This window comes from Sus scrofa, chromosome 11, assembly GCF_054392235.1.
Source record: "Sus scrofa isolate SSC_HxYL_T2T_F1_AM1 chromosome 11, Sscrofa_HxYL_maternal_Yorkshire_Landrace_v2.0, whole genome shotgun sequence".
Classification (NCBI taxonomy): domain Eukaryota; kingdom Metazoa; phylum Chordata; class Mammalia; order Artiodactyla; family Suidae; genus Sus; species Sus scrofa.
Window position 1 is genome coordinate 53,143,682 of NC_139393.1, and position 26,864 is coordinate 53,170,545.

At 38.1% G+C, this 26,864-nt stretch overlaps 1 protein-coding gene and 2 long non-coding RNA genes across 3 annotated transcripts in view; 2 read left to right on the forward strand and 1 right to left on the reverse strand.

Annotated features, from left to right (window-relative positions):
* Positions 1-26,864, reverse strand: part of KLF12 (KLF transcription factor 12) — a gene marked incomplete at its 5' end in the record, with an annotated part of 266,031 nt that overhangs the window by 146,340 nt on the left and 92,827 nt on the right. The window contains 1 exon segment of the mRNA NM_001134347.2: positions 19,136-19,682. Within this exon segment, the coding sequence (NP_001127819.1) occupies positions 19,136-19,682 (547 nt within the window).
* Positions 1-26,864, forward strand: part of LOC146398624 (uncharacterized) — a 286,081-nt gene that overhangs the window by 55,776 nt on the left and 203,441 nt on the right. The window lies entirely within an intron of this gene.
* Positions 4,311-19,336, forward strand: LOC146398627 (uncharacterized). Its single transcript, XR_014819637.1, has 3 exons — positions 4,311-4,370; positions 10,916-11,052; positions 19,199-19,336. It is a non-coding gene; the product is annotated as an uncharacterized LOC146398627 (long non-coding RNA).

Genomic DNA, 26,864 nt, shown 5'->3' on the forward strand with positions numbered 1-26,864 from the left:
GCTCTGAATATCATAATTTATCTACTCCTATATTATAGAAGTCCTTTTAGATAAATGTTGAAACAATTCTATTTATGCCCTTGTTGCTTCTTTCATGCTTTTGTCAATTTTTTGACTTTGGTTTGTTTTCCGGGTACAATTCTCAATACGATCTTTTAGTTCATATATTTTTCCATTGAACTTTCTCAACATTGCCAAAAAAGGTCTCAGGTCCTTCCACACATATTTGTTTACTAATAAAGACATGAAGACTTTCTTTTTCCCATTTCAATGGTACACCATAGGGAATAAAATCCAAGAAGTTTAAATCACATGGCAACTAATTTCATTTAGTTTATAAAGTATATAATATAATATTCTACCATTACACCACTTACTTTATACCACTAGATGTTACCATTTTAAAAAATGAATATATATATTCATATATATATGAAATTTCCACTGAATATTGCATATATATATATATGTTATGTCTCGTGTATTTATGTTTATATATACGGGCAGAAATAAGGAAAAGCGCCACATTCTTCTCTGAGCGTATTCTAATATGCCCAGACATGAGAAGGTCACTGCATCCTGTCCCTTACAAACACGAAGGCTAAGTAAACTACCCACTGGCAGAACAGTAAAAGCACAGCTGCTATTCCTTATTTCATCTCTGGAATGAGGTTTTGGAATAGTATTAACAAGCGAAGTCTGAGTCTGTGATGGCTTATTCCTGTTGATGAAGGATAGTTTGATTCTCAGTGTTTATCATAACTAAAAGTAACAGAACACAAAACTGAAAGACAGCTATAGCTTAATAAACCACTCAGTGGCTTATTTAGACCTGTAAATTTAAAAAGTCATAACCTTCCACTTAGATTATGCAAAATTATCGAGTGAAAACTAGTTATAGTTGAAAGGGGGTTTACTTTGTGAGAGGCGTATTACAGTGACCAACCTAAAAAATGATGACAACTGGCCAAGGAAGGAAAGCAAGGGGCCTGTTAAGAAGGTATCCTACTTGCGAGGTGGATAATGAGATAATAAAACAAATAACTGGGAGTTCCCATCATGGCACAGCGGAAACGAACCCGACTAGGAACCACAAGCTTGCGGGTTCGATCCCTGGCCTCGCTCAGTGGGTTAAGGATCCAGCATTGCCGTGAGCTGTGGTGTAGGTCGCAGATGTGGCTCAGATCTAGTGTTGCTGTGGCTGTGATGCAGGCAGGCAGCTGTAGCTCCAATTGGACCCCTAGCCTGATAACCTCCATATGCCATGGATTCGGCCCTAAAAAGACAAAAAAACAAAAACAAAAACACGAAACTGGAGATTATAGTACCCTGATCACTGTAGATCTTATCAATGGGCACAGTGACACCACACAGCTGGGACTCACCAGTTAGTGCTCACTTCGTAGTTGAGAAATGGGTTATGTTCTAAGATAACCATGACTTTGAGAACATGCTGGAAAATACTTGCTATCATGTATCATGATAGCAATCAATTTTGGAGCGCATGCAAGATATTTTACTCTGTGATAAAAAAGAAAATAGTGAGAGAACTACAGAAACATAGAGAAACATGACACTCTGAAGAGAAACGGACAAAAAAAAAAAAAAACCTGGAAAATCTTACTTACATATCAGATCTTACTATGAAGTTATTAAGATATTTTACTCTTTGATAAAAAAGAAAATAGTGAGAGAACTACAGAAACACAGAAAAACATATGACGCTCTGAAGAGAAACTGACAAAAAGAACCTGGAAAATCTTACTTACACATCAGATCTTCCTATGAAGCTATTCTCTGCAACTAAACACACATTTTATGGAATTTATTTTCCATTTCTGAAAAAGGCGTCTCTGAACATCTGCTATATAAGCTAGGATAATTCTAAAACTGTAGTGCTGTAATGATTATTAGCTATTGGCGAGGGCTCAGAATTTTATTGAACTCATTAATCTAAGAAAAATAAATATAATTATAATGGTAACAATAAACACTGGCTGTATTTTTACTTTGTGGCTTCCCCTTGCGTTTTTCAGAAAATAACCGCTACCAGAACAAGCCAAGACAGAACAGGCACGTGTGGGTCGCACATGCCTGTCTGACCATTCCCCGCTCAAGAGAGCTCCAGGCAGGGACCAGATATGTCGAAAAATGACACAGATGTCGATCTCTGAAACTCAGTGAACCACACTTTGACAAAATTTCCCTACACCTAGTAAATGGTAACCTACAGCTCGAGGCTGTGGTTTTTAATGATGCAAGATGCTGGAGAAAATGGAAATGCATAATATGGTACCACAATGCCAATATTTAGCAACAGGGAATTACCTCGTGCAATTCACATATATACACTTGATTTTATATATACATATACCAAACATTTTAAACCTTGACAAAATTAAAATGATTTAAGGCGTTCCCGTCCTAGCGCAGTGGAAACTAATCCGACTAGGAACCAGGAGGTTGCAGGTTTGATCCTTGGCCTCACTCAGTGCGTTAAGGAGCTGGCGTTGCTGTGAGCTGTGGTGTAGGTCACAAATGCGGCTCGGATCTCGAGTTGCTGTGGCGGTGGCGCAGGCCAGTGGCTACAGCTCCTTGATTCGACCCCTAGCCTGGGAACCTCCATATGCTGTGCGTGCAGCACTAAGAAGACAAAATAAATAAATAAATAAATAAATAAATAATGATTTAAAAATACAGTGTATCGGAGTTCCCGTCGTGGCACAGTGGTTAACGAATCCAACTAGGAACCATGAGGTTGCGGGTTCGGTCCCTGCCCTTGCTCAGTGGGTTGACGATCCGGCGTTGCCGTGAGCTGTGGTGTAGGTTGCAGACACGGCTCGGATCCCGAGTTGCTGTGGCTCTGGCGTAGGCTGGTGGCTACAGTTCCGATTCAACCCCTAGCCTGGGAACCTCCATATGCCGCGGGAGCGGCCCAAGAAATAGCAGCAATAACAACAACAACAACAAAAGACAAGACAAGACAAAAAAAAAATACAGTGTATCTAACTTGAGGAAATATGAAATTGAGCTATTTAATATTGACAAACTCTCTAGATAACTAAGGCATACCTCTTTAAGCATCCAAATATGGCAAAAGTATTAAAAAGTTTCAGTTTGGGGAATTCCCTGGTGGCCTAGCAGTTAGGGACTTGGTGTTGTCACTGATGTGGCTCTGGTTTGATCCCATGCCTGGGGACTTCCACAAGCCGCAGGCACACCAAAAAAAAAAAAAAAAAAAAAAAAAAATATATATATATATATATATATATATATATATATATATATATATATGAGTTCCTGTTGTGGTGCAGTGGAAATGTATCCAGCTGGTATCCCTGAGGATGCAGGTTTGATCCCCAGCCTCCCTTAGTGGGTTGGGGATCCGGTGTTGCCGTGAGCTGTGGTTAGGTCACAGACGTGGCTTGCATGCCACGTTGCTGTGGCTGTGGTGTGGGCCGGCAGCTACAGCTCCAGTTGGACCCTTAGCCTGGGAACCTCCATGTGCTGTGGGTGTGGCCCTAAAAAGCAAAAAAGAAGGAAAGAAGGAAGGAAGGGAGGAAGGAAGAAAGAGTTTCGATTCTGTTTCATTCAAGGCCCTACCACTAATACGCTGTGGCTTATTAAGGGATAAAGGAATAGAGGAAATTAAAAGAGTCTCAGTTTTCTTATCTGTAGCAGACAGGCAATAATACCTGCCCACTGCTTACAGTGTAAGACTTAAAGGTGATATATTTAAAGCACAAAGAACATATAAGCATTCAATAAAGGTTAATTATTTAAATGATTTTTAATAAATATATTTATAAGATTGATCACATACTCTGCCGCCTACTTCACATAGACTGACCATAATTTAGCCTCTCCTTCATTACTAATGGTCATTATTTCTAAAGCAATTATTACGTTGTAATAAAATACTATCTCCAAGGACTAAAGAGCTGCGTAAGCCTATTTACTCCAAATCCCAAAAGACCCTGCTGTGATTTTTCAAGTTCCTATTTTAATAAGAATTTGGACACCTTCTTTGTTAGCTGCCACTCTTTTGCCCTTAGTGACCCTCCAGATAAAGGGAGTTTCCTACAGATCAAGGGGTTGGCAGATGAGACTCTCAGGGGGGCTTGAGCCTCTGTAGATTGGTAACCCAGCATCAGTAGATCTCTTTTAAGGGAAAACTACAGAAAGTGAAATGCTACACAATTTTTGCGGCTATTGGGAATACATAAAAAAAATCTATTGAGACAGCACTTTGGGGCACTCGAGTTATAAAAATAAAAATTGAGGAAGAGCCCTCTCCTCTGTTTTTCTTTAGCCATTTCCTACACTACTTCCCCTCTCTGCACAGCAGGAAAGTCACAGTCCCAAAGAAGGTAAGAAGTATGTCGAATCTGAGAGTTAAAAGGCTTTCTCTTGCAGAGAAGAGTCTCGGCTCCTGTCCTCTACTAAGTAAGTCATAGATAGCATCTATCACGTATGCAACCCATGTTTTATATCTTATGCCGGGTGTGTGACTGCCTTATAGCCTGTGATTCAGCGAAGCCACACTCTTCTTCATTCTCGATGTACGCTACAATCTCTGCCCTCACTGTTCCCTCTTTTCCGTGTCTGGATCACTTCTATGTTCTCTGGGTAGCAAAGCCTTATAGGCTTCTTTAACTTTCGCCTCAGATGCTACCTCCTCTACCTTCATTATAACCTACCACTTCCTCCAGAGTCTAATTCATTTCTTTGGGGATTTACAACCTAGGTCTCTGGAAGGTTTCCTCTGTTTTAGAGGGCTCTGTGTTTACAGAGGACTGATTTAAAGCATCCACTCCTGACAAAGGCCACACCAGAGATGTTTAGGGAGCCCTTGGTTTTAGCCCAGATCAGACAAAAATGCAATTACGAAATTGACAATTCCTTCTGAAGGCAGAGACTTTGAAACAATTCAGGCAAAGTCGTTTTAGATGTGTGCTTGGGTTTGCTTAAAATACCTTTAAGAGCAGAGGTTGGTGGAAGGAAATGAAATCTTTGTTTTATGGCTGCCAAAACGGGGCCCACCACGGTAAAAATGTCATTTATTCTTTCTCACGAAGAGATATTCACGGCGCAGTGCAAATAAAAATAGCATTTTCCTGCTACTTAAGGTTTGTTAGATGAAATTTATGTTTTTAAAATGCACTGCAAATACCCCAAACTGATTGGACCGTTATCAGCTTTTAAATCAAAACAGCTTGCTATCTGGTAAGGACAGGAGAACTGGTCGATTTATTTCATAAAACTTTATGTACAAAGAGACAGTGTCTATGAACTTAATGGAGAGAATATAGAGTCTGGAGGGGTAATTTTTATTACAATTTATAGTGGGATTATCCATACTCCACAGTTTTCAGATTTTATTGAGATTTTATGGTACTGTGATGCTGACACAGTTAACTGCAGTGGGATAGGAGGTGTAATTTGTTTCACCCTGACTGGGAAATGAAATTGGCATTACTGTTATAGAAGAAACCTCACAGACTCTATTAATTGCCTGGATCCAATCAAAGCCATTATTTATCCTTGTTTCACAGGTAAAATATTTTACCTGAGAGTAAAAGAATAAATAAGAACTGGCTGTAATTTTCATACGACAGTATCTTTTCATTAAGACTGCTCGAAGCCCTAAGAATATTTCTCACCCACCGGGGTTCAACTCCAGAAGCTATTAAAACCTAAATTATATCAAGCATCTATAATGTACCACCAAATATTATTCTTCAGTATTCAGTACTATGAAATAAAACAAACATGGGAAATAGCAGAAACAATACACTCAAAAACACCAGGGAAGTACAGATGGCCCATGGACATAAAAGAGTAAGAGCTTGTGGACTGATATTCATTCATTTTGCAAACACTTTTTTTTTTTTTTTTTTTTTTTTGGCTTTTCAGGGCCGCACCTGCAGCATATGGAAGTTCCCAGGCTAGGGGTCAAATCAGAACTACAGCTACACCGAAGCTCAACCCAGTGAGAGAGGCCAGGGACTGAACCCGAATCCTCATGGATCCTAGTCGGCTTTGTTAACCACTGAGCCACAAAGGGAATTCCCCTTGCAGACACATCTTGTTTAGTGTATGTCAGACACTGGACAAGGCAGTACGGCAATGATATAGATATTGTTAAAATATACATTTATTTATACATTATGTGTTATAATATACAAATGTATTATTTATATATTATATATTAATTTTATTTAATATATAATCTCATCTCAAAATTAAATTAATCAATATAATTTAACATGATATTTATATATAATTTTATTTATATATTATATATTGTGATATATTAATATATTATTTACATATTATATATGAGTATAGATAATATATTGAGCAAGAGAATACATGGTAGATGTGTGCATATCTGTGTATATGTGTACATATATGGCATAAATTGCCTTATAATTCGGTATGTGCCTTTCTAGAAAAGAAGGCTATTTGAACTGGGCCTTTTGCTAGAGAAAGACAAGGCCATCCAGGAAGAGGAAACTATATGGATCAAGGGAGGGCTGTCATTATGAAAAGCCATGGACATGGGGGCTGGGAAGTGACACCTATTTCGTGGAGAGGCACCAGACTGTGGGGGAGGGGTGGAAGGAGCCAGGCTGTAAGGATGGGAGGGGAGCCCTGCTGGTTCTCATTTTCTGTTGCTGCTTCTACTTCACCACACGAGGGAAGGTCCCTTTTATGGTTAGGGTACACGAGACCAGCACTGGCCACGGCACTCTGAGCATCTCGTACACAACACTGCACCTGCATTAATGCATTCATTTGTTCATTCCCCCCTTCATTCCATGTATTCGCTGAGGCTTTCTTAGTGTGAGGCACAAGGCAAGGTGCTGAGGAAAGAGTAGCTAATGACGCCTATATGGACTGGGGAGATGTCAGCCTATTTTAACCTAGCAGTGAGGATTTATGATAATAAATGCTGTCTTTTATAATATCTGCTGCATTCTATGTGTATAGCTACATTATATAATATATGCCATACTATATATGTTTATATTATATACAGTTTTTGTCAACAGAGGGATTTATTTTCACTGTAGGTCACCCAAGTCTCACTAGGGATTTCAAAAGAAACTGAGAATTTCATATACCATGGAAATATCTTTCTGATTCTACTCTGTTTTTACTGAATTCTTCTGAAGTCTCTAGCTAGTGAGAAGGCTGTTAGTTCCCTGCTGAATTTTCCAAGGGCTATTCCTAGTTTCACCAAATTCTCATATTGTCGCATAGGTCCCAGGACCTAACTCTTAATTTTTATTTCTTCTCTATGATATTCAATAAAACGTAACAGTTCACAAGTGGGCACATATATGCTTCCATTTATCCAATAAACATAATCCATAGTAAAAACAAACCTAAGCCCAGACCAGAGAGCAGCATTTTACTTCTACTAAACAGAAGTCACGTTCAAATGGGCACAATGGAAAGTGGAACCAATGAGTAGAAGTGATGCTTTTTCTTTCTGGCCCAGGTTAAGTATAGTTTTGTTTTTTCTTTTAATATTTCATATTCTAGAGCTTCAAAAACAAAGTAGGGTTTCAAAGTCAGGATTCAAATTCATGCTCAAGTTTTACTTTAAAAGGGAATATTCACTGTACTCCATGGCAACCCTAAACTAGCTGGGAAAATCTGAGAGCAATCACAGAAAAAAATAACCGTAAGAACAGTTATAACAATAGAATAAACTGTTTATAGAGTTCCTCCAACTCCCGAAGTTCACATTATTTTGAAATTTCACCACTAGATGGCAGTACGGAGGTTGTCATTTTCAATATAGGTTACTTGGTTCCACTAACACATCACTTCTGGGATAGGTGATTTGGTTTGATACAGAAGAGAAAGAAGAAACAAGACTCAAGAAAAGGTAGAACGGTGAGGGGTAGAGGGAGATAGAGAGAAGGACACCTGGGAGAAGAAACAAGACAGGAAGGGAGGGAAGATAGGAGAGTGAGAGGGCAGAGAACAGAAGCTGGAATTGAAGGGTTGTTGGGGAGTTCCCTTCATGGCGCAGTGGAAATGAATCTGACTAGGAAGCATGAGGTTGAGGGTTGCTCAGTGGGTTAAGGATCCCGCACTGGGCCTTGCTCAGTGGCTTACGGATCCGCATTGTGGTGAGCTGCGGTGTAGGTCACAGACGCAGCTCAGATCTGGGGTTGCTGTGGCTCTGGCGTAGGCCGGTGGCTACAGCTCCGATTCAAACCCTAGCCTGGGAACGTCTATATGCCGTGGGTGCAGCCCTAAAAAGGACAAAATACAAACAAAAAAAAAAAAAAAAGAAGGATTGTTGAATGGGAGATGGAGAAAGACAGAGAAAGAAAGAAACAATTAGCCAATGATCAAAGGGAATATCTGGAATTAAAGGTGAGAGAATTCTATGTGGTCTCATCCAAATTTTCTGGACAGGAACCACAGTAAGAAATACATATTTCATAGATGTAAAGTATTGCAATTGGATTGGATAAGCAATGAGATCTGCTGTATAGCACAGGGAACTGTATCTAGTCACCTGTGTTGGAATATGATGGGAAGACAATGTGAGAAAAAGAAGGTGTATATGTATGTGTGACTGACAGCAGAAACTGACAGAACATTGTAAATCAACTATAATAGAAAAAATAAAAATCTTACCAAAGAAAGAAATACATATTTCAACATGACTCAGTACAAGCACACAGAGACATACACAGTACTGCATTTGCATGAATGTAAATAGGTTACTAAATAAAAGTTTCAAAATTTAACACATATTTGGATGATACTTTCATATATTTTTAAGTCAAATCTTTTATATTTAACTTCTTTAAAATTTTAAAGAAATTTTAAGCTACTAAACTGATTTCAAGATTCACCATCAGGGGTTCCTATTGTGGCTGAGGGAAACAAACCTGACTAGCATCCATGAGGATGCAGATTCGATCCCTGGCTTCACTCAGTGGATTAAGGATCCAGTGTTGACATGAGCTGTGGTGTAGGTTGCAGAAGGTGCTCAGATCTGGCGTTGCTATGGCTGTGGCGTAGGCGAACGGCTACAGCTCTGATTCGACCTCTAGCCTGGGAACTTCCAAGTGCCACAAGTGTGGCCCTAAAAAGACCAAAAAAAAAAAAAAAAAAAAAAATTCACCATCAGGAAAATGACTCACAGTGCGAACAGTGGTGTTCTAGTGTGTTGTAAATTACAGCTGGCTTTTAAGAGAAGTTATTTTAAAATCATTATAGTGACAGTCCTGGCTATACAAATGATCTATTAAAAATTGTGGAATGAATGAAGTAATGAATAGGAAAAAAAAAAAAAAAAAGAAGATGAATTCACCTGGTCATGAAAAATACATACAATCAGCCAATGATCAAAGTAGCATTCCCCCCACATAAAGGTGGCTGGAAGAAGGATCAAGCATGTGATTCTTACTCTGTAAACTGGTAGCTCTTCTTTTATTTATTAGATAGAAAGACAAATATCAATGTGTTCTTCTCTAAAGAACACAAAGTGGAAGAGCAGTTCATCAAAGTCTCCCTTAACAATGGAACCCAAGCAGAAAGAAAGGGCTGAGAAAATGGTAACACAGCTTGGAATACAAAAAGAATTATTATTAAGGGAGTAAGAAAAAACAGGGAACAGAAACCACAGCCAGAGAGTTGTAAATAATTAAAAAGCCAATTTAAAACAGTGCTGGCAAAGATTCTAAGACCAAGTTTCCCTCTTGGATCTCATAGTCTTCCTTCTTTCGTTTGTTATTTCCAGATCTTAAGAGCCCTTGGATAAAAGGCCCATTTGCAAAAAAATCTCTCTATAGGCCTTGATTTAGATCTAGATAGATATCTCCCTATCTATATACCCATCCAAAACCCAAAGGTTTCTTGCAATGAGTATATACGTTCAAACATCATCAAGATAATCCTATAAATACCTGCAATCTAATATGTAAAGTAAGAATTTCCTTGTAGCATAACAGCACCTGTACTATGTGAAATTAGAAGCTTTACATTTAAGTAGAACATTACTTCCAGAGAGGAAAAAAAAAGAAAACCACAGAGGAAAGGAAATACACTCAATTTCAAAATCCAATATGTCAATGTAGAACGTGCTACATATTATGGGAGAAAACTTCTCAGGTGTGGTGAAAACAAATGCAGCAACTACATTCGACTAAATTCTATCCTAGTAATATATCACATTTAAGCACATCTCTATTTAAATACAAATGAGACCACTTTACTTGAGGAGGAATTTGACCTCGCAAATTAAAATGGTGTGCTAGGTATCACTTTATAAAAGCATGGACACAAAGTCCATTAGGCTAACCTCTTGCTCAATCTGTTTTATCTACTGGCTGGATTTCTGTACCTTTACTACCTAACGTCTACCTCTGAATGAAGCATCATCTCTCTCTTACTGTGGATCCCCTCTGCCGTCTATACGTTTTCTCTTCTTTTTCCCTTTTGTACTTTTTTTTTTTTTTTGGTCTTTTTAGGGCTGCATGGGTGGCATATGGAGGTTCCCAGGCTAGGGGTCTAATTGGAGCTACACCTGCTGGCCTACACCACAGCCACAACCATGCCAGATCCAAGCCATGTCTGTGACCTACACCACCGCTCATGGCAATGCCGAATCCTTAACCCACTGAGGGAGGTCAGGGATCAAACCCACAACCTCATGGTTCCTAGCTGGATTCGTTTCCGCTGCACCACAACGGGAACTTCCCCCTCTTGTACTTTTATTTACTACTTAACTGGGTGGAGGACGGAGAAGCCAAACTCACTCCTTGACATTTTACAGTTTACAAGGAACTTAGAGTTTTCTCTTTTTCTAAGAATTCTCTTAATGATACAAATAATTTCCTTCTCCTCTCTTGAGCCAGTTACTGTTATCACATTTTAGAACAAGCTCAGTCTGTACCAGAGGAAACAGAGGAATTGACTGACTACAGGTATTTCAGATAAACAAGAGTCTAAGAAGCCATTTTTTGATGGAATCCATTCAACTTTCTGTGCATGTCCAGAAGCGAAAAAATACAGGTAAGTTTCTACTCCTTACTGAAAATCTGCTAAAAACAAACAACAAATGACCAAATATCTGTATAAAATATTTGGAACTCTTATTTATTTTTTCTCAGTATATATCATAATTTAATATGTGCTAAAGGGAGTATTTCAATTCTGTGGGAATGAATGGTTTATGTAATAACTAGTGCTGGCATAACTGGCTATTCATTTAGAATAAAAGGAACTTGTATCCTAATTTCACAACAAATCCAAAAGTAAATTCCAAGTGTATTAAAAACGTACATGTAACCAATAAATCTCAGAAGAACATTTTGGTGACTACGTGGAAATCTAGGGGACAGAGGACACGTCTCACACTAAAACCAGAAGCCTGGAAGTAAAAAAGATAGACATGTTTTGATTACCTAAAAATGTAAAACGTTTATATGCCCAAAAGATACCATAAGCAAAGTTAAGAGTAAAAATACGCATTTAGAAAAACATGTGTCATGCCCAAACTCCTGTTTAAAAATCAGGTTTCCAGAAATATTGGCTCTTTCTCACTATGCAACCAGTTCTTGTCTTTGTTTTACAAGAACAGCAGCAAAACCCTCAAGTCCTATCAAAGTTCAAATTCAAGAATAATAAGCCAAAAGTCAGCAACCGTCTGTCCAGTCCTGCTTCCCAATAAGCAACAGTAAAAACTCATTAAAAAGAAAAGATTAAGGACCTAGAGGGTTTGCTGATAAAAATCAAATTCAGATTTAAAAGAGGAATCTATACCAAAGGAGGCTGTGGTAGTTTGGTCACTCAAGAAGCCAAGACAACTGTATACATGAGCTGCCTGGGACTGTTCTAGACTATTCTGGTCATATGGCAGATGACACCAGGATTCCACCGAATGGCAAACTAAAAGAGGACAGTTATGCATAAGGTGGACAGAAGAAGCGAGTCTGTGACAAAATGCACCAGGACCTGAAATAAGACATCGCACACATCAACGAGCAGGAAAGCTGATGGCAGGAGAGACGTGGTAAAACAAAGAGGAGTTTCAAGGGAGCAAAGCTCCAGCTGCCTTCAATGGTCAGAAGCGACGGTCAGAACCTCTAACCAGCTCGGCGGCAATCACTGCGATGCCTGTATTTCCTTTTCCAAATATAAATGGCCTAGGACTAAAAATACACCGTGGCTTCTTCCTGTGGGCTGCTGAGAAAAGCAACAGCCCGTAGGAAGAAATGGGGTGTGAGCATTTCAGCACTGCCCACAGCCACGGCCCTCTGAAATTCCTGAATGAGTGCTGGAAAATAAGGCATGGCTTGGGAAGATGCTTCATCTAAAAATAATAGACAAACAACACTTTTAAAGGAGATGACCAAAGAAATTACACGCCCAAACGAGGATGTTGCTTTCTTAACAGCAGTAACATGACCTAGTCAAACATTGGGGAGGAAAGGTACTTGAAACTCAAGGATCTATTCATACGAAATGATTTAAGTCAGGAATAATGCATTTATGACCCAGAGTAAGTTATTTTTCAGGTCTCCATTATAATAAAAACTCTTGATGCAATAAATATGTTTTGTAAAATTCTAGTAGACTGGACTACGGCGATTGCATTTCCAGGAAAGAAAATTGGCAGCACAGGAAAGAAGCTGAGCTTTTCCTGCTGGGCAGTTGCTTTTATTACAGTCACAGACATCGGGGGGGCGGGGGGTAGCCAGCAAGAAACAAAAACAGGGAAAGGGGGAGAAAACAAACCAAGAGACCTTTATTACATAAAGTAATAAAGAAGGACAGGATAGAAGTCAGGGAAGAAAATTGGGCAACAGTGAAATACCCAGCTGGCTCTTTAGTTCTGACTGTTTCAAAGCCACCAGTCACCACACCCTGCCCAAGGCTCATTCCTGGGCCTTGAGGTGCTATTACCTGTTCCTCTACTACATGGAGAAAGGACAAGCTCAGGTACAGGAAAGAGGAAACAAGTCCCTCTCTTTTTTTAAGCTCTTTGGTTAGATTTTCACAGAGTGGTTATGGCCTTGCCATTCAAGTATTCTGCATTTCTAAAATGTAGTATTTATCATTGCTCAAATGTAAAAGAATGTCTTCAAACAATAAATACATGGAGTTCCCTTGTGGCACAATGGGTTAAGGATCAGTAGCCAGGAACTTCCACATGCCAAGGATGCAGTCAAAAAAAAAAAAAAAAAAAAAAAAGAAAGAAAAAAGAAATACAACAACAACAAATACAAAGTATTTGGGGCTTATCTCTTGTTTTGACCTATTCTGCACATTCCAGTCTGTGATGAAGGAGCGATGTTTGATCTTAGATTCATATTAATGCTGGTATCATTTTTAAAATTCTCAATGGAACCCAAATTTTACTGAACCTTTTTTTGCCTTCCGTTGTCAATCCTAGATCTGTATCTATTGCTTTTGGCATTTTCTTTCCTTTTCCATTATGTATCCTTTTTCCTAAAACTCATGTCAATCTAATAAATTGACTTTAGAATTCAGGTTAATTACTGCAAGATGCAGGTTACTTCCACAAAATAATATAAGCAGAGGATGTGCAATTAAGAACTTTGCTCCTGTAACTCTTCCCTCTCTACAATTACCCATTTTCAACTGTCTTCTTGATCCTTCTTGACAGAATACAAATAGGCTATGCTGTCTCTCTCTTTTAAAATCCCTCCCTTGAGAGCTTAAATGCCTCTTCAGCTACCATTCCATTTCTCCCTAACTCTTGCAATGAAACTAGTCCTAAGAGCTGTTGAGACTTTCAGTCTCTCCTTGCCTCACTCCCATCTGAACATGAACTCACCTCGGTCAGTCCTTTCTCCCCACTGCGCCACTGACACAGTGTCACCAGTAAACTCCAGCCTCCTCAAATCCTTAACTCTCAGTCCTTATGTTATCTGATCCCTTAGCAGCCTTGGCTGTAATTGATGACTCCCTTCTTGCAACATTTTCTTCACTTGCATTCTGTCTAAGGCTCTTTTCTTTTACCTTAATAGTAGATGAAGGAAGGGAGGAAAAGAGAGTTCTAAATACACCTACTTTTCCATCAAGGCAGGACCAAACCAAGAGCAGCTTTGCCTGTGAGTCCTTACGACCTTCTATGCTTTTGCTGCTAAGCATCTATGAACACTAATGACAATCTCCTGGGAAATCTACCAAAAACTTCCCCAGGCTGAACTGACATTTCTTTACAAGGTCAAACAATCCCTCTAGGGTCTGGCTTATAAATAACATGTCTCAGAGGTTAGTAGCCCATCCACTAGCCTTCTAATCTCGCAGCACTGTCACTTCCAGGGCTACGGCTATTCTGTCCTCTTGGTATGGAGCAGAAAAACATCTTCCTTTAACATTTTCTCCCTTCCAATGTCAGGGAGATCTCTGACAGCTTCCCTCTGCTGGCTCTAGTCTAAACTGTATTTGCTTACTGTACCTTCCAGAACACTGTACCCTTTTCTTTACATCATATGTCACGTTCAAGGTCCAACAGATTTGTTGGTGCTCTGGGTTAGCAAACAACCTGCCATTCTTTTAGACCATCTTCTGTAAATACTCCGATGAGAAGACGTTCTCTCTTCATTAGAATGCTTTTCCACATTCTTCTATTGGGGAAGTTTCACCCTACCACATTCCAGAACCTCACCGCCCACTCTGGGCATCCCAGCAGAAACATTTTGCCCAGGAGTTACCGCTGTGGTGCAGCAAGTTAGGAATCCAACTGCAGCAGCTCTGGCCCCTGCAGAGGTGAGGGTTTGATCCCAAACCCAGCACAGTGGGTTAAGGATCTGTTATTGCTGCAGCTGTGGCTTGAATTCAATCCCAGGCCTGGAAACTTCCACATGCTGTGGGTGCGACCAAAAAAAAAAAAAAAGAACTTTGTTTTTCCAACCACATATATAACACCATCTGTGAAAATAATTTTGTCAAATACAACTTTCTCTATCTGCAATTATAATTAAACTCGCTCCCCATGGCATATCCATGGCTGGTCTACATTTTAACCCAGCTCTGTCCACAGTGGTTAGTGAATTGTATGATTTTTTGGTTTGATGTCAGTATCTCCTATAAACTATAAGCACCCAGATAAGACAGCATCTATTTTGCTTAATGCTACATCCCTGGTGTCAATAAAATGCCTAATACATGACAGATGCTCAGTGAATATTTGAATGGACAATGACTCAATTCCTATTATTTCGAACACAGACGTGTACATTCACCATCCCTTATGTAATATGGTCATCTATTTCTCAACTAGAGACCAGGTATGTTACTCCAACTTTATTTCATTTTTTTGTCTTTTTAGGGCTGCACCCATGGCATATGGAAGTTCCCAAGCTAGTGGTCGAATTGGAGTTGGAGCTGCCGGCCTACACCACAGCCACAGCAACACCAGAGCTGAGCTTCAACTGCAACCTACACCACAGCCCACGGCAACACCAGATCCTTAACCCACTGAGGGAGGCCAGGGATCAAACCTGCATCCTCATGTATACTAGTCAGATTCACTTCTGCTGAGCCACCACAGGAACAATCATCTTCATGTATATGCGCTAGTTTTGTATTTTTATTATTTGCATTTTGAAAATCCAACTCCCCTGCTGTATTTTCTTTGGCTTATCCATTCCAGATACACAAGTACTATATGAGAATGGAAATAGGGTTCCCTTTATTGCTGGCACAGTGCCCAGCTGCATATGTGCAAAATAAAGACATGAGGAATTACTGACATGCCCTTTCTTTTATTCATTCTGTGAGGTGGGCAGCCCTCCCTCCACTACTCACTTTTACCATCATCTAATTAATCAGGTAAACCATAAAAAAAAAAACCCTTATAAAATGCGATAGCAATATTTGTAGAAAATGGTGTTTATAAAAACTTAATATAAACTAATAAAAAGAGAAAGTATGGGGTTTTCCAGACAATTTCTCATCCTATGATCTCAGCCCTTATAATATGTTGTACCAAGAACTTTGAGAAGCATTTCTAAGCCACCTTCTTGGATGAAGTTTTTCACTTTTAAATTCAAGAAACTTTTTTTCCCCTACAACTTTCTGTTTTTACAAGACAGAGAAAAAAATGTATGAATATCATTGCCTCAGGTATTTTGAGGGGGAGATAATAATGATAAATAATTAAAAGCATTTATTGACAGTTAATCAGTGCTAGACATAAGCTTTTACTTAGTAGTGAGATTAAATAACTGTCTCAAGTCCAAAGTTGCAAGAACTAGGATTTTAACTCACATATCCTTGATCCCAAATCTCAAGCTAACATTCACATTATAGGCCAGTGTGCTTATGATTATGTAAATGTTTATTCTTTCTTTTTCCTTTTCCTTTTTTTCCCCCATATACCCATGGCATATGGAAGTTCCTGGCTCAGGGATCAAATCTGAGCCACAGCTGCAACCTGTAGCACAGCTGCAGCAATGCCAAATCCTTAACCCACTGCACTACAGTGGGAACCCCTATAAATGTTTAATTACTTATTTTTTTGATCTTTTGTCTTTTTAGGGCCACACTTGCAGCAGGCATGTGGAAGTTCCCAGGTTAGGGGTTGAATAAGAGCTGGAGCTGCCTGCCTACACCTCAGCTACAGCAACGTGGGATCAGAGCTGCTACCACAGCTACAGCAACGTGGGATCAGAGCTGCACCTGCAACCTACACCACAGCTCACGGCAACACCAGATCCTTAACCCACCAAGCAAGGCCAAGGGCTGAACCCATCTCCTCGTGGATACTAGTCAGGTTCATTAACCACTGAGCCAGGACAGGAACTCCTGTAAATGTTTATTATTGATATGAAAAAACTACTGAAGAAAAAACACTGCACATAACTATATACTTATATAGAGAACAAATTACAGCATGAGTCTTAACACAGTTCTGCAAAGGTAAGTTTTGCAGAAAATTAAATTTTGGCAGTCAACTTTATATATCATACACTTTAAATAAAAATAATCTCTACTATAAAATGATAATGGCAAATAAAAGATATCTCTTTTGTTTCCTTCATTAGTGCATCCAAATTGTAAAAAAAAAAAAGTCATAAACAGTATTAAAATCCTTATCAGTCAACTCAACAATAAAAGCAATGATTTCCATAAGCAGTACTGCACAAAAATTGGATTCTGTGGTGTTCGTATATAAAAAATAATCTTGTATGCAAGGATGCAAGGTTATATATTTTCTACTTGTTAATTTCAATTCCTAAAAAAATTTACAAGTACATCTGCAAATTATAAAAGCAAATAAATACCTAATGTGGCCTTCAGTTGTGTTATTATTATTTAAATCAATTAGCTCCTTTGGATCAGAAGTATTAGTAATATCAAAGAAGGTTCCACTCAAATAAATCTATATAAAGACTGCCTTCTTCCTTTTTTCCTTTACCTGTTCACAAAAATGGTGGTGGGACTGGGTCTCTAGTTTTTGCCCATAATAGCACCAAAAAGAAAAAAAAAGTTTGTCAGGTAAGCAAAGAGTATCTGGACCTCAAGTCTGCAGTCTAAGCCTCTGCTGTAAATCATGAGATTTTTCACTTGGTAAGACTGAGAAGGTGAAATCTGTCATGTGCTATGAAGAAACTCACTGCTGATAAAACAGTACCTTGCAAAAAGACGAATGCACAATTTTGCAGTGTATGTTTGCAAAAATTTCTCAAAGTTCACTATCCAACATGATCCCTATGCACTGAATCCTACAGGAGACAAGAACCAAAACAACCATGTTTACAAGTATGTTATAAGAAGGCAGTGTTTTATGTATTCATCAATCACATTTTAATTATGGGTTGCAGAAGTAACATGGTATCAGAGCAAAATGTAATAGAAGCTAAGTCTTAATCCATCATCATCTCTAGGCTCTGAAGATGAATTACATATGCAGAAGCTGGTGATTACAGGCATTTTAAATTTCTGTAGAAGGACGGCTTACTTTTTAGAGTCATAGAAAAGGAAGAAAAAATGAACAGCGTGATGTTATTATAATCCTTTCTGGTAAAAAAATGGGGAAAAAAAAGGAACTCAGAAGTGGGAAAACAACTTCATGATCAGCTGATTAACTATTAACTATCACATACAGTTTACTTGGCATTATTACATATAGAGTAGTGTAACAAATTATCTTCCTGCCTTTCACCTCCTAGAAAAAAAATATTAATATTACATTTTGAATTATCTCCATCATATGGAGGCTTGCTGTTATTTAAAATAATAACTTAGACTTATATGGAGATAAGAACTCAAGCTACATGATTTATTTGTAGCCAAACACCTACCTTTAGAATTATTTTGATGGCAACTTAACTTACAAGATACTCAAAAGGGGAGGGTCAGATTCCAAGCTTTGGAACTTTATGGGATTTTATATTATTGCCAGACAAGTAAATTCCAGCCTGAACAAGGGAAAGAAGAAACATCCAGATACACTTTTTTTAAAATTGTATAATGGTTAACCCCAATGAGAGGTTTAAACATTTATACTTCACATGCAATGACACTAACTATAGACGGTCCCTCCTATTTGAGCGTTTGAAGGTAAACATTATTTTGCAAATTTAGGTCTTTGGATTCTAACATTAAATGACTTAATACATAAGAATGTGTAGACTTAAGGAGTTCCTGTAGTGGCTCAGTGGAAAGGAATCTGACTAGTATCCATGAGGACAGTTTTGATCCCTTGCCCTGCTCAGTGGGTTAAGGTTCCGGCATTGCCATGAGCTGTGGTGCAGGTTGCAGACACCGCTTAGATCCCATGTTGCTATGCCTGTGGCAGAGACCAGCAGCTGCAGCTCCAGTTTGACCCCCGGCCTGGAGCCTGCCTATGTTATGGGTGCAGCCCTCCCCAAAAAAAGACAAAAAAAAAAAAAAAAAAAGAATGTAAACTTCATAATACTGGAGCATATATCTATATAAATGTGAGGTTAGCTTCTACTGAACAGTGTTCTACTCAGCAGTGGATCCCACTGGTTCCTTTGTATTGCTCTGCACAGAGCTTCTTGGATATAGTGCATGTGCACATGACTGAGGGTCCGTTCACTGAGGAAACGAATAGTTACTTCTAGCACAGAAATAAAGGCTCGCTTGCATCTCTTACCTTTGCCATGGCTCCTCCCATCCTCCAAAAGCGGTACTACGATAGTGTTGTTCACATTTCCAGGTGACCGCACAGCTGTGTAGACGACAGGCACCGACTGTACCACCACGGGGATGCGGTGAACGTGACTCAGTTTGTTAGACTGTAAATTCATGGGACTTGAAGGCGGTACAGGGTGGATAATGTGCAAAAACTGCTGGCCTCCCACACCAGATGCAGAGGCAACAAGGGGCCCTGGAGTTAATACTGTGGACGAAGACGATGCTGAAGATACTGATGTTATAACAGTGGGGGATGAGGCTGGACGACTAGAAGACGATGAAGAGGTTGAAGTTGAAGAAGGTGAGGAGGCAGACGCTGTCATGGAAACCGGAGAGGATGAGACGGCTGTGGGGGATGTCCTGGCTTTGTTGATTGACAAGTCCACTGGCTCAGTTTGTGTCTGGAAGTGATCTACGGATAACGAGTCCTCTGGGGGCTCCCCTTTCACGTTATTTAGCAACAGGGGAACAGCTTCCATATCGGGGTAGTTGTGGACGTTTGGAGACTGTGGGGAGAAAAATGGAACATATTTATCTCTGTTAATCACACGTTGTAATAGATGTATGATTTATGACTTGACTGTTTATTAATTTTTCTCTTATTGCTATGGAACATTAATTCACTCTCCAAATAGCTGAAGAACCGCTCTGTGACAGCCATCATAATTAAAGTTGAGGACAAAAGTATAACAGAGTAAGATGATTGGGAGAGCGACAGGCGTAATTGCTAAAATCAAGGGAAATAAGTGCTCTGCGGAGGAGAAGAGGGGCCATGGGAACCTAAAAATCTGGAGCAATTTTACAGAAATTTTTCTGAAGGACAAGTTCAGAATGCAAAGCATTTTCTTCTTAATTAAAAACATTTATTTTGTTGACCTGACCCATCACTGCATTTATGAGTCTGTTTCCTTGGTTATAAGCTAATGGGAATTTTTATTAAATAAGCTTAAATATCCTTTCCAGCTCCAAAATTCTACAATGTCATGATTCTAACCCTTATTCAACAGTATCATAATCTGGAGGCATAATATAACCTGGCAACAACACAGGGGAAACTTACTATGACATTTCAACTTTCACATTTGGTACAAGAGCCACCAACTGGTAAAACCTTGAACATCCAAACAGGACACAAAATTCTCCAACCCCCCTCACTCGACTCCTAAATTATTCAATATAAACCATTTCCAACAATTGGATTACAACTTGGCTCTTAGCAATGAAATTTTTTTTCTCAAAGTAATATACAGTAATACTACAACAGACAATTTTAGGACATAATAAATTTTGGGAAAGATTTACTCTGGAAATATTAGATTACCTATGCTTGTGTTGATTCATTTAAGAGAATGATAGTAATTTTGTCTGTTTGTTTTCATTCTTTCAAGTTTTAATGAGCAAAAGTTAATAATCATAATAAAGAATCCAAGAGTCCACCCAGACCAATGGGCTTGATGTGTTATTACTGGGCATGCATATAATTTATTTTCATACTTACTCCTTTATAAATTCAAGAAATATTTATTAAATGCCTATTTCCAAGGCCTAAAATGGCCCCCAAATTCTACAAGCATATGTCAGTCTAGCCTTAACAGAGAGAATTAGACTATAACAGATTATTTTTGGTTATATCTAATTTTACCAGGCTAACATAGACATTATTGTTCTATTACATGAAAACCAAAAACATTTTTTCAGCTTCATTATGGTATGAGAAGAACAATGTCTACAATTACAGTAAATTGGTTCATTTCATTCTTTATTTAATAAAAGATTTTGGTATGTTATTCCTTTTGAAACTTGCACATCCACTTAAAGGAACAAAATATGCTTCTGCAAATTTTTCTTTATAGAATATAAATCATAGCTCCATTCAGAAGAAACAATAGTGCGAGGGCATTTTATTTAGCAACAATGAGAAAAGAACGAAAATAAGCCAACAATGATACCAGATCAACTAAAAAGGAAAATAGGTTGATGTTTCATTGTTTTTGTTTTTTGTTTTTTTTTTTGCTTCTACACTAACATGGTTACTTACCCACAAAAAGATAAGAATTAGAAAAGATTAAAACGAGCCATCCAAACTATCTAGTGCATAAAATTCTAAATGACAAGATTTCATTTCATGTGCTGAAAGTGAGAAATAAGAATTTAAATATTCACGAGTATTAAGGAACAAAAGAAAAAAAAAACACCATAAGCAGAGCAACTTGTATAAAAAGCTATTAGCATCACGTAGGCTTCTAACAACAACAGTATTTCAATTTGCACCTAGCATTGTCACTTAATTCCTTTGTAGAACAATGTAGGATGTTTCTTCTTGGTATGGTACACCCATATGAAAATTCTTCGTTGAGGCTGCTTTCATAAAATAGTCCAACTGGTTTATCATTCAATTTATAAAATGTCATTAAGCACATATTATCAAATACTGTTTGACTTCAAATTTAGCCTTGATTAATTTCTTTCTTTCTACTGTATCAGACGTCTCCAAAATTCTACTTTTGGAAACAGTGACTCTTTCCGCCACAATTTTTCACATCTTAACTATACTTAGACACATGGTTTCTACATAGGTTTATAAAGCAAAGACTTAGGTGTAATTCATCACTAGAGAAATATTTTATAAAGTAAATGAAAGAGTACTTTTGCAGACTCAGATAATACAAGAGGTGGTCAACAGAGAGCTTATTTGTAAGTAGATGGCATTTGAGACATCAAGCTTCACTGAGCTTTGCAAACTGCTTAGACTTCTGTAGATTAAGATTAGGAGTCCATATTTTGTAGGTATCTGCTTAATCCCTCACTAAGGAAATATTTACTCCTTAAGTTGTTTTACAATCAGGGAAGAATGTTCTTCTTATAATTCTGCTGTCTATACCAGAAAGCTATGAAGACCCAATACTAAGAGCCCCTAGATCCTTTCAAATACTTGAGAACTACTTAGCTTGTATATGGGCTCAACCCAAAAAATGAAAGTTAGGAAGGATCAAGCAAACCTCTGGATGACAAACACATCTTCTTTGGGAACGCAGGACATATTATGCATGCATTGATAAGTGTAAATATCACACAGGTACATGTTGGTTCCTATTTCATAGGTAGCAGCTGAAACGCAGCCAGCATGTCCAAAAACAATGCCTCATCACTATAAAGAGGATAAAACCTTTACTATACCATCATCCATTTACAGTGTTGACATAATATAAACTCAAAGCCTATCCAATCACCTCTACTGTTAATGTGGCAGGCAAAGCAGCCGTAATTCCAGCTTCTGGTTGCACATACATATATGGAAACCCAGCAATACTGCATACATATGCTTCCCAAACAATTTAGGTAGACTCTTGCTCCTCCTTTTATGAAAGAGAAAAGACCTGAAAGGCTTGATCCTGAAACCATCACTAGGAATTCATTTCTTGGCTTTTAGAAAGTGGAAAACTGAAGCACGTTGGTTCTGATATATGAATCAATCCACAAACATGTAGCCAGAGGGAGGGGATGGAAGCACAGTCAGGAGAGAGAAAAAAGTTGGGGAAAACATGGGAAAACACCAAACAAGAACTACTTATATAATACTACTATACATAAAATAGATAACCAACATGGACCTATAACATAGCACAAGTAATCTACTCAATATTCTGTAATAACCTATATGGGAAAAGCATCTGAAGAAGAATGGATATATGCATATATATATATACATACACATACATATATATATATATATATATATATACACATACATACATATATATATATACACATACATATATATATAACTGATTCGCTTTGTTGTACACCTGAAATGAACACAACATTTTAAGTCAACTATACTCCAGTAATTTAAAAAATAAAATAAAATCTAAAAAATAAAAAAATAAAAAATCTAAAAAAAAAAATAAAATCTAAAAAAAGGTATTTAGAGCAGTCAGAAATTAAATAAAAGGATAATACTGATTTGAGAAAGTGAGAAAAGATAAGACTGTGTCACCAAGAAATGGTAATCATACAGAAAGCATAATAAGGAAAAGAAACTTCGGTAAAAAAGAACAAAGAAAGGATCTCATACCAAAATTTTGCCCTTGGCTACTAACTACTCAATTTTTGATATACACTGATGGCCAAGTCATAGATAGCTACATTAACTAAGTGTGGCTGTTGCTGTTTGTTTTTTTTTTAATATAAAGATTTTTATTTTTTTCCAATATAGCTGGTTTACAGTGTTCCATCAATTTTCTACTGTACAGCATGGTGACCCAGTTACACACACATGTATACATTCTTTTCTGACATTATCATGCTCCATCATAAGGGACCAGACATAGTTCCCAGTGCTACACAGCAGGATCTCACTGCTAATCCATTCTAAAGGCAATAGTCTGCATCTATTAACTCCAAGCTCCCCATCCATCCCACTCCCTCCCCCTCTCCCTTGGCAAACACAAAGTGTATTCTCCAAGTCCAGGATTTTCTTTTCTGTGGAAAGGTTCCTTTGTGTCACATATTAGATTCCAGATATAAGTGATATCATATGGTATTTGGCTTTCTCTTTCTGACTTATTTTACTCAGGATGAGAGTTTCTAGTTCCATCCATGTTGCTGCAAGTGGCATTATTTGCAGAACAATCATTTTTTATGGCTGAGTAGTGTTCCACTGTATATATCTATACATCTTCCTAATCCAATCATCTGTCAACAGACATTTGGATTGTTTCCATGTCTTGGCTATTGCGAATAGTCCTGCAGTGAACATGTGGGTGCATGTGTCTTTTATAAGGAAAGTTTTGTCTGGATATATGCCCAAGAGTGGGATTGCCGGGTCACAGGGTAGTTCTATGTATAGTTTTCTAAGGCACCTCCATACTGTTCTCCATAGTGGTTTTTAATAAAAGCCCGCCAAGATATTTGCCTGGGAGTAGTGACTTTAGCTGAAGTTTTGCTGTGCATGACTCTGGTGTGGAAAAGATGATCAAACACTATATTCAATATTATCAATAGAAACAGAATTCCTTCTCAAGATGTGAAGATTGAAGGGCACACTGCATTTTTTGTCAATGAAAATGAGAGCAATTAATTTCATTTTCCAAAACCGGATTATTGGAGGGGTCCACAATAAAGTAAGGTTGTAGCCTTTAATCTCTTAAGGAATAAATGCATAAATAAACTCAAAAGTCTGACAAGGTAAATAAGAACACATTTCATAAAAAATGTGTGTGACAGACATAGAGAACAGAGTTGTAGCTGCCAAGGGGGAGGGAGGAGGAAATGGGATGAACTGAGAGTTAGGGGTTAGATGCAAACATTTGGAATGGATAGGCAGTGGGGTCCTACTGTATCGCATAGGGAACTATATCCAATCTCTTGAGATAGACCATGATGGAAAATAATATAAGACAAGGAATGTAGGAGTTCCCCTTGTGGCTCAGCAGATTACAAGCCTGACTAGTATCTAAGAGGATGTGGGTTCAATCCCTGGCCTTGCTCAGTGGATTAATGATCCAGTGCTGCTGTGAGCTGTGGTGCAGGTGGCAGACTCGGTTCAGATCCTGTGTTGCTACTGTGGCTGTGGCATAGGCCGGCAGCTGCAGCTCCAATTCGACCCTTAGCTTGGGAACTTTCATATGCTGCAGGTGAGCCCCTAAAAGCAAAAAAAAAAAAAAAAAAAGGAAGGAAGGAAAGAAGTAGGAGAGAAAGAAAAGGCATGTATGATAGGTCACTTTGCTGTACAGCAGAAATTAGCACAACACTGTAAATCAAATATAATAAATAATTTTTTAACAAAACATGTGAAAACCCAGATAAGTATAAATAGTATTTTATTTGCATATTATCATTCCTTCAAAAGTGTGAAAAGTAATTTTACTCAAAATAATCCACTCAATAAAAAACATGATGGACAATATCCTAGTAAACGGATTCCCTTCAGAGATCTGAGGATTGCATGCTAGCTATTCTAATCGGATCATCTTTTTCTAAAATAAACGTTTTAAATTACAACTTCAGCCTTGGGCATTTTGTCGAATGGATGTAAAAATGCATCTAAAATCTCCTATGTGTTAGTACTCAGAGCATTAGATATGTTTCCTCTAGTCGACCACTCACAACAGCTGAATCTTATTATGGCCCTGGCATGATTAAGTGTTTTTAAGGTTGGTCATGTATTCTTTTAATCACCTGGTAATCTTAAAAAGAAGCAAAAAATATCTGGACACCACCTCATCTTTGGAAAGCCCTCCAGAGACTCTTAGGTGTTGTCATGGTTGAGGACCACCTGGCTAAATGTTATCCAAGATTTATAAGCTGTTTCACCTTTATTGGCACCAGGGATTTTTAGAGAAGTGGCATCTGTGTACATATAAACGTGCACATAGAGACACACAAAAAGAATGTGCCCTAGTATCTGTCCATCCATCTCTCCATCCATCTATTTATCCAGCCAGCCAGTGAGCCAGCCAGTGAGCCAGGCAGCCAGCCAGCCAGCATTTAATAGAATATGTCTAATTTTATTCTTATAACTTTTTGAGAAATCATTTCATGGCCGTGTTTAGAAAAGACTGTAAAGTAACTTGCCTGATATGATATAGCTCATGGCTTCACGGTTATAAGAATCTGCTTTATAGCCTGTTATGTGGTTATGATAGACAGAAAATTTGATTTGAGCACAAAAGACTTGAATTCATGACCTACTACTCTGTTACTTACTAATTGTCCAATCTTGGTATCATCATTAAAATTCTCTAGGTCTGGGTTTATCCCCCTATAAAAGAGTAACATTAATTCCAAACTTCATACAATTATAATAAAGGATGAATTAAGGGCATTAAGTGCTTTTAAGTAACACTGGAAATTGTGGGACAGAAGCAAACAAGCTTCTCCTTTGAGAACCCCAAATTCCAAACCGAACCTAATCTATCACCATAGCTCTCAGAAATGACCTGACCTAGTGAATTCAGCTTAAGATACATTCTGATACAGGATCACATAACTACAGCCACTCTGAAGGCACAGTGTTTGCTAAACAACCAAACAGAGACATTTAACAAAGGCAGCTGAACAGATCAAAATACTGTGAGCATTTTTAGGGTCCATATAAGATTTTTAACAAATGCATTTTCTTTTAAAATACAGAAGACCGTCATTTGACATCAATCTTTTTTTTCTCTTATTTTTTGAGTTTAATTAGATGGGCCCACAGGCCAGTGTGACAGTTTCTGGAATACATTTTACTGAGTGGTCTTATTTCTTAATTCCGCAATACAAACATTCCTCTATCAATCCATAGCTCAATCTGTATCTATTACGACAATAATACATAAACATATGAAAATAATTTGGGAGAGATGTTGGCCAGTCTCATCACAAGATGAAACAGCAGAGCATTATTTGCTTCTTCTATCTCAGCAGAAAATGATTTTATGTAAGTTTTCACTGTTTGACTTGCTGAGGAACTGAACAGTCACTTTTCATAGGAAGCGCTTAAAGAAACTTACTGTGCATTTCATGTAAAATAAAGGGGGATCAACTAAATCTATGATTCCATATCCTATATCATGGAGCTTTTAATTTGCATTGCATTCCTCTTTTGAAGGCACGTACACTTTAATTAAAGAGCCGAATTCCCCTCTGCCATGAAATGCACAACAGGTACCTGTCTTAGCTCTCCTCATTAGCATATGAAATTT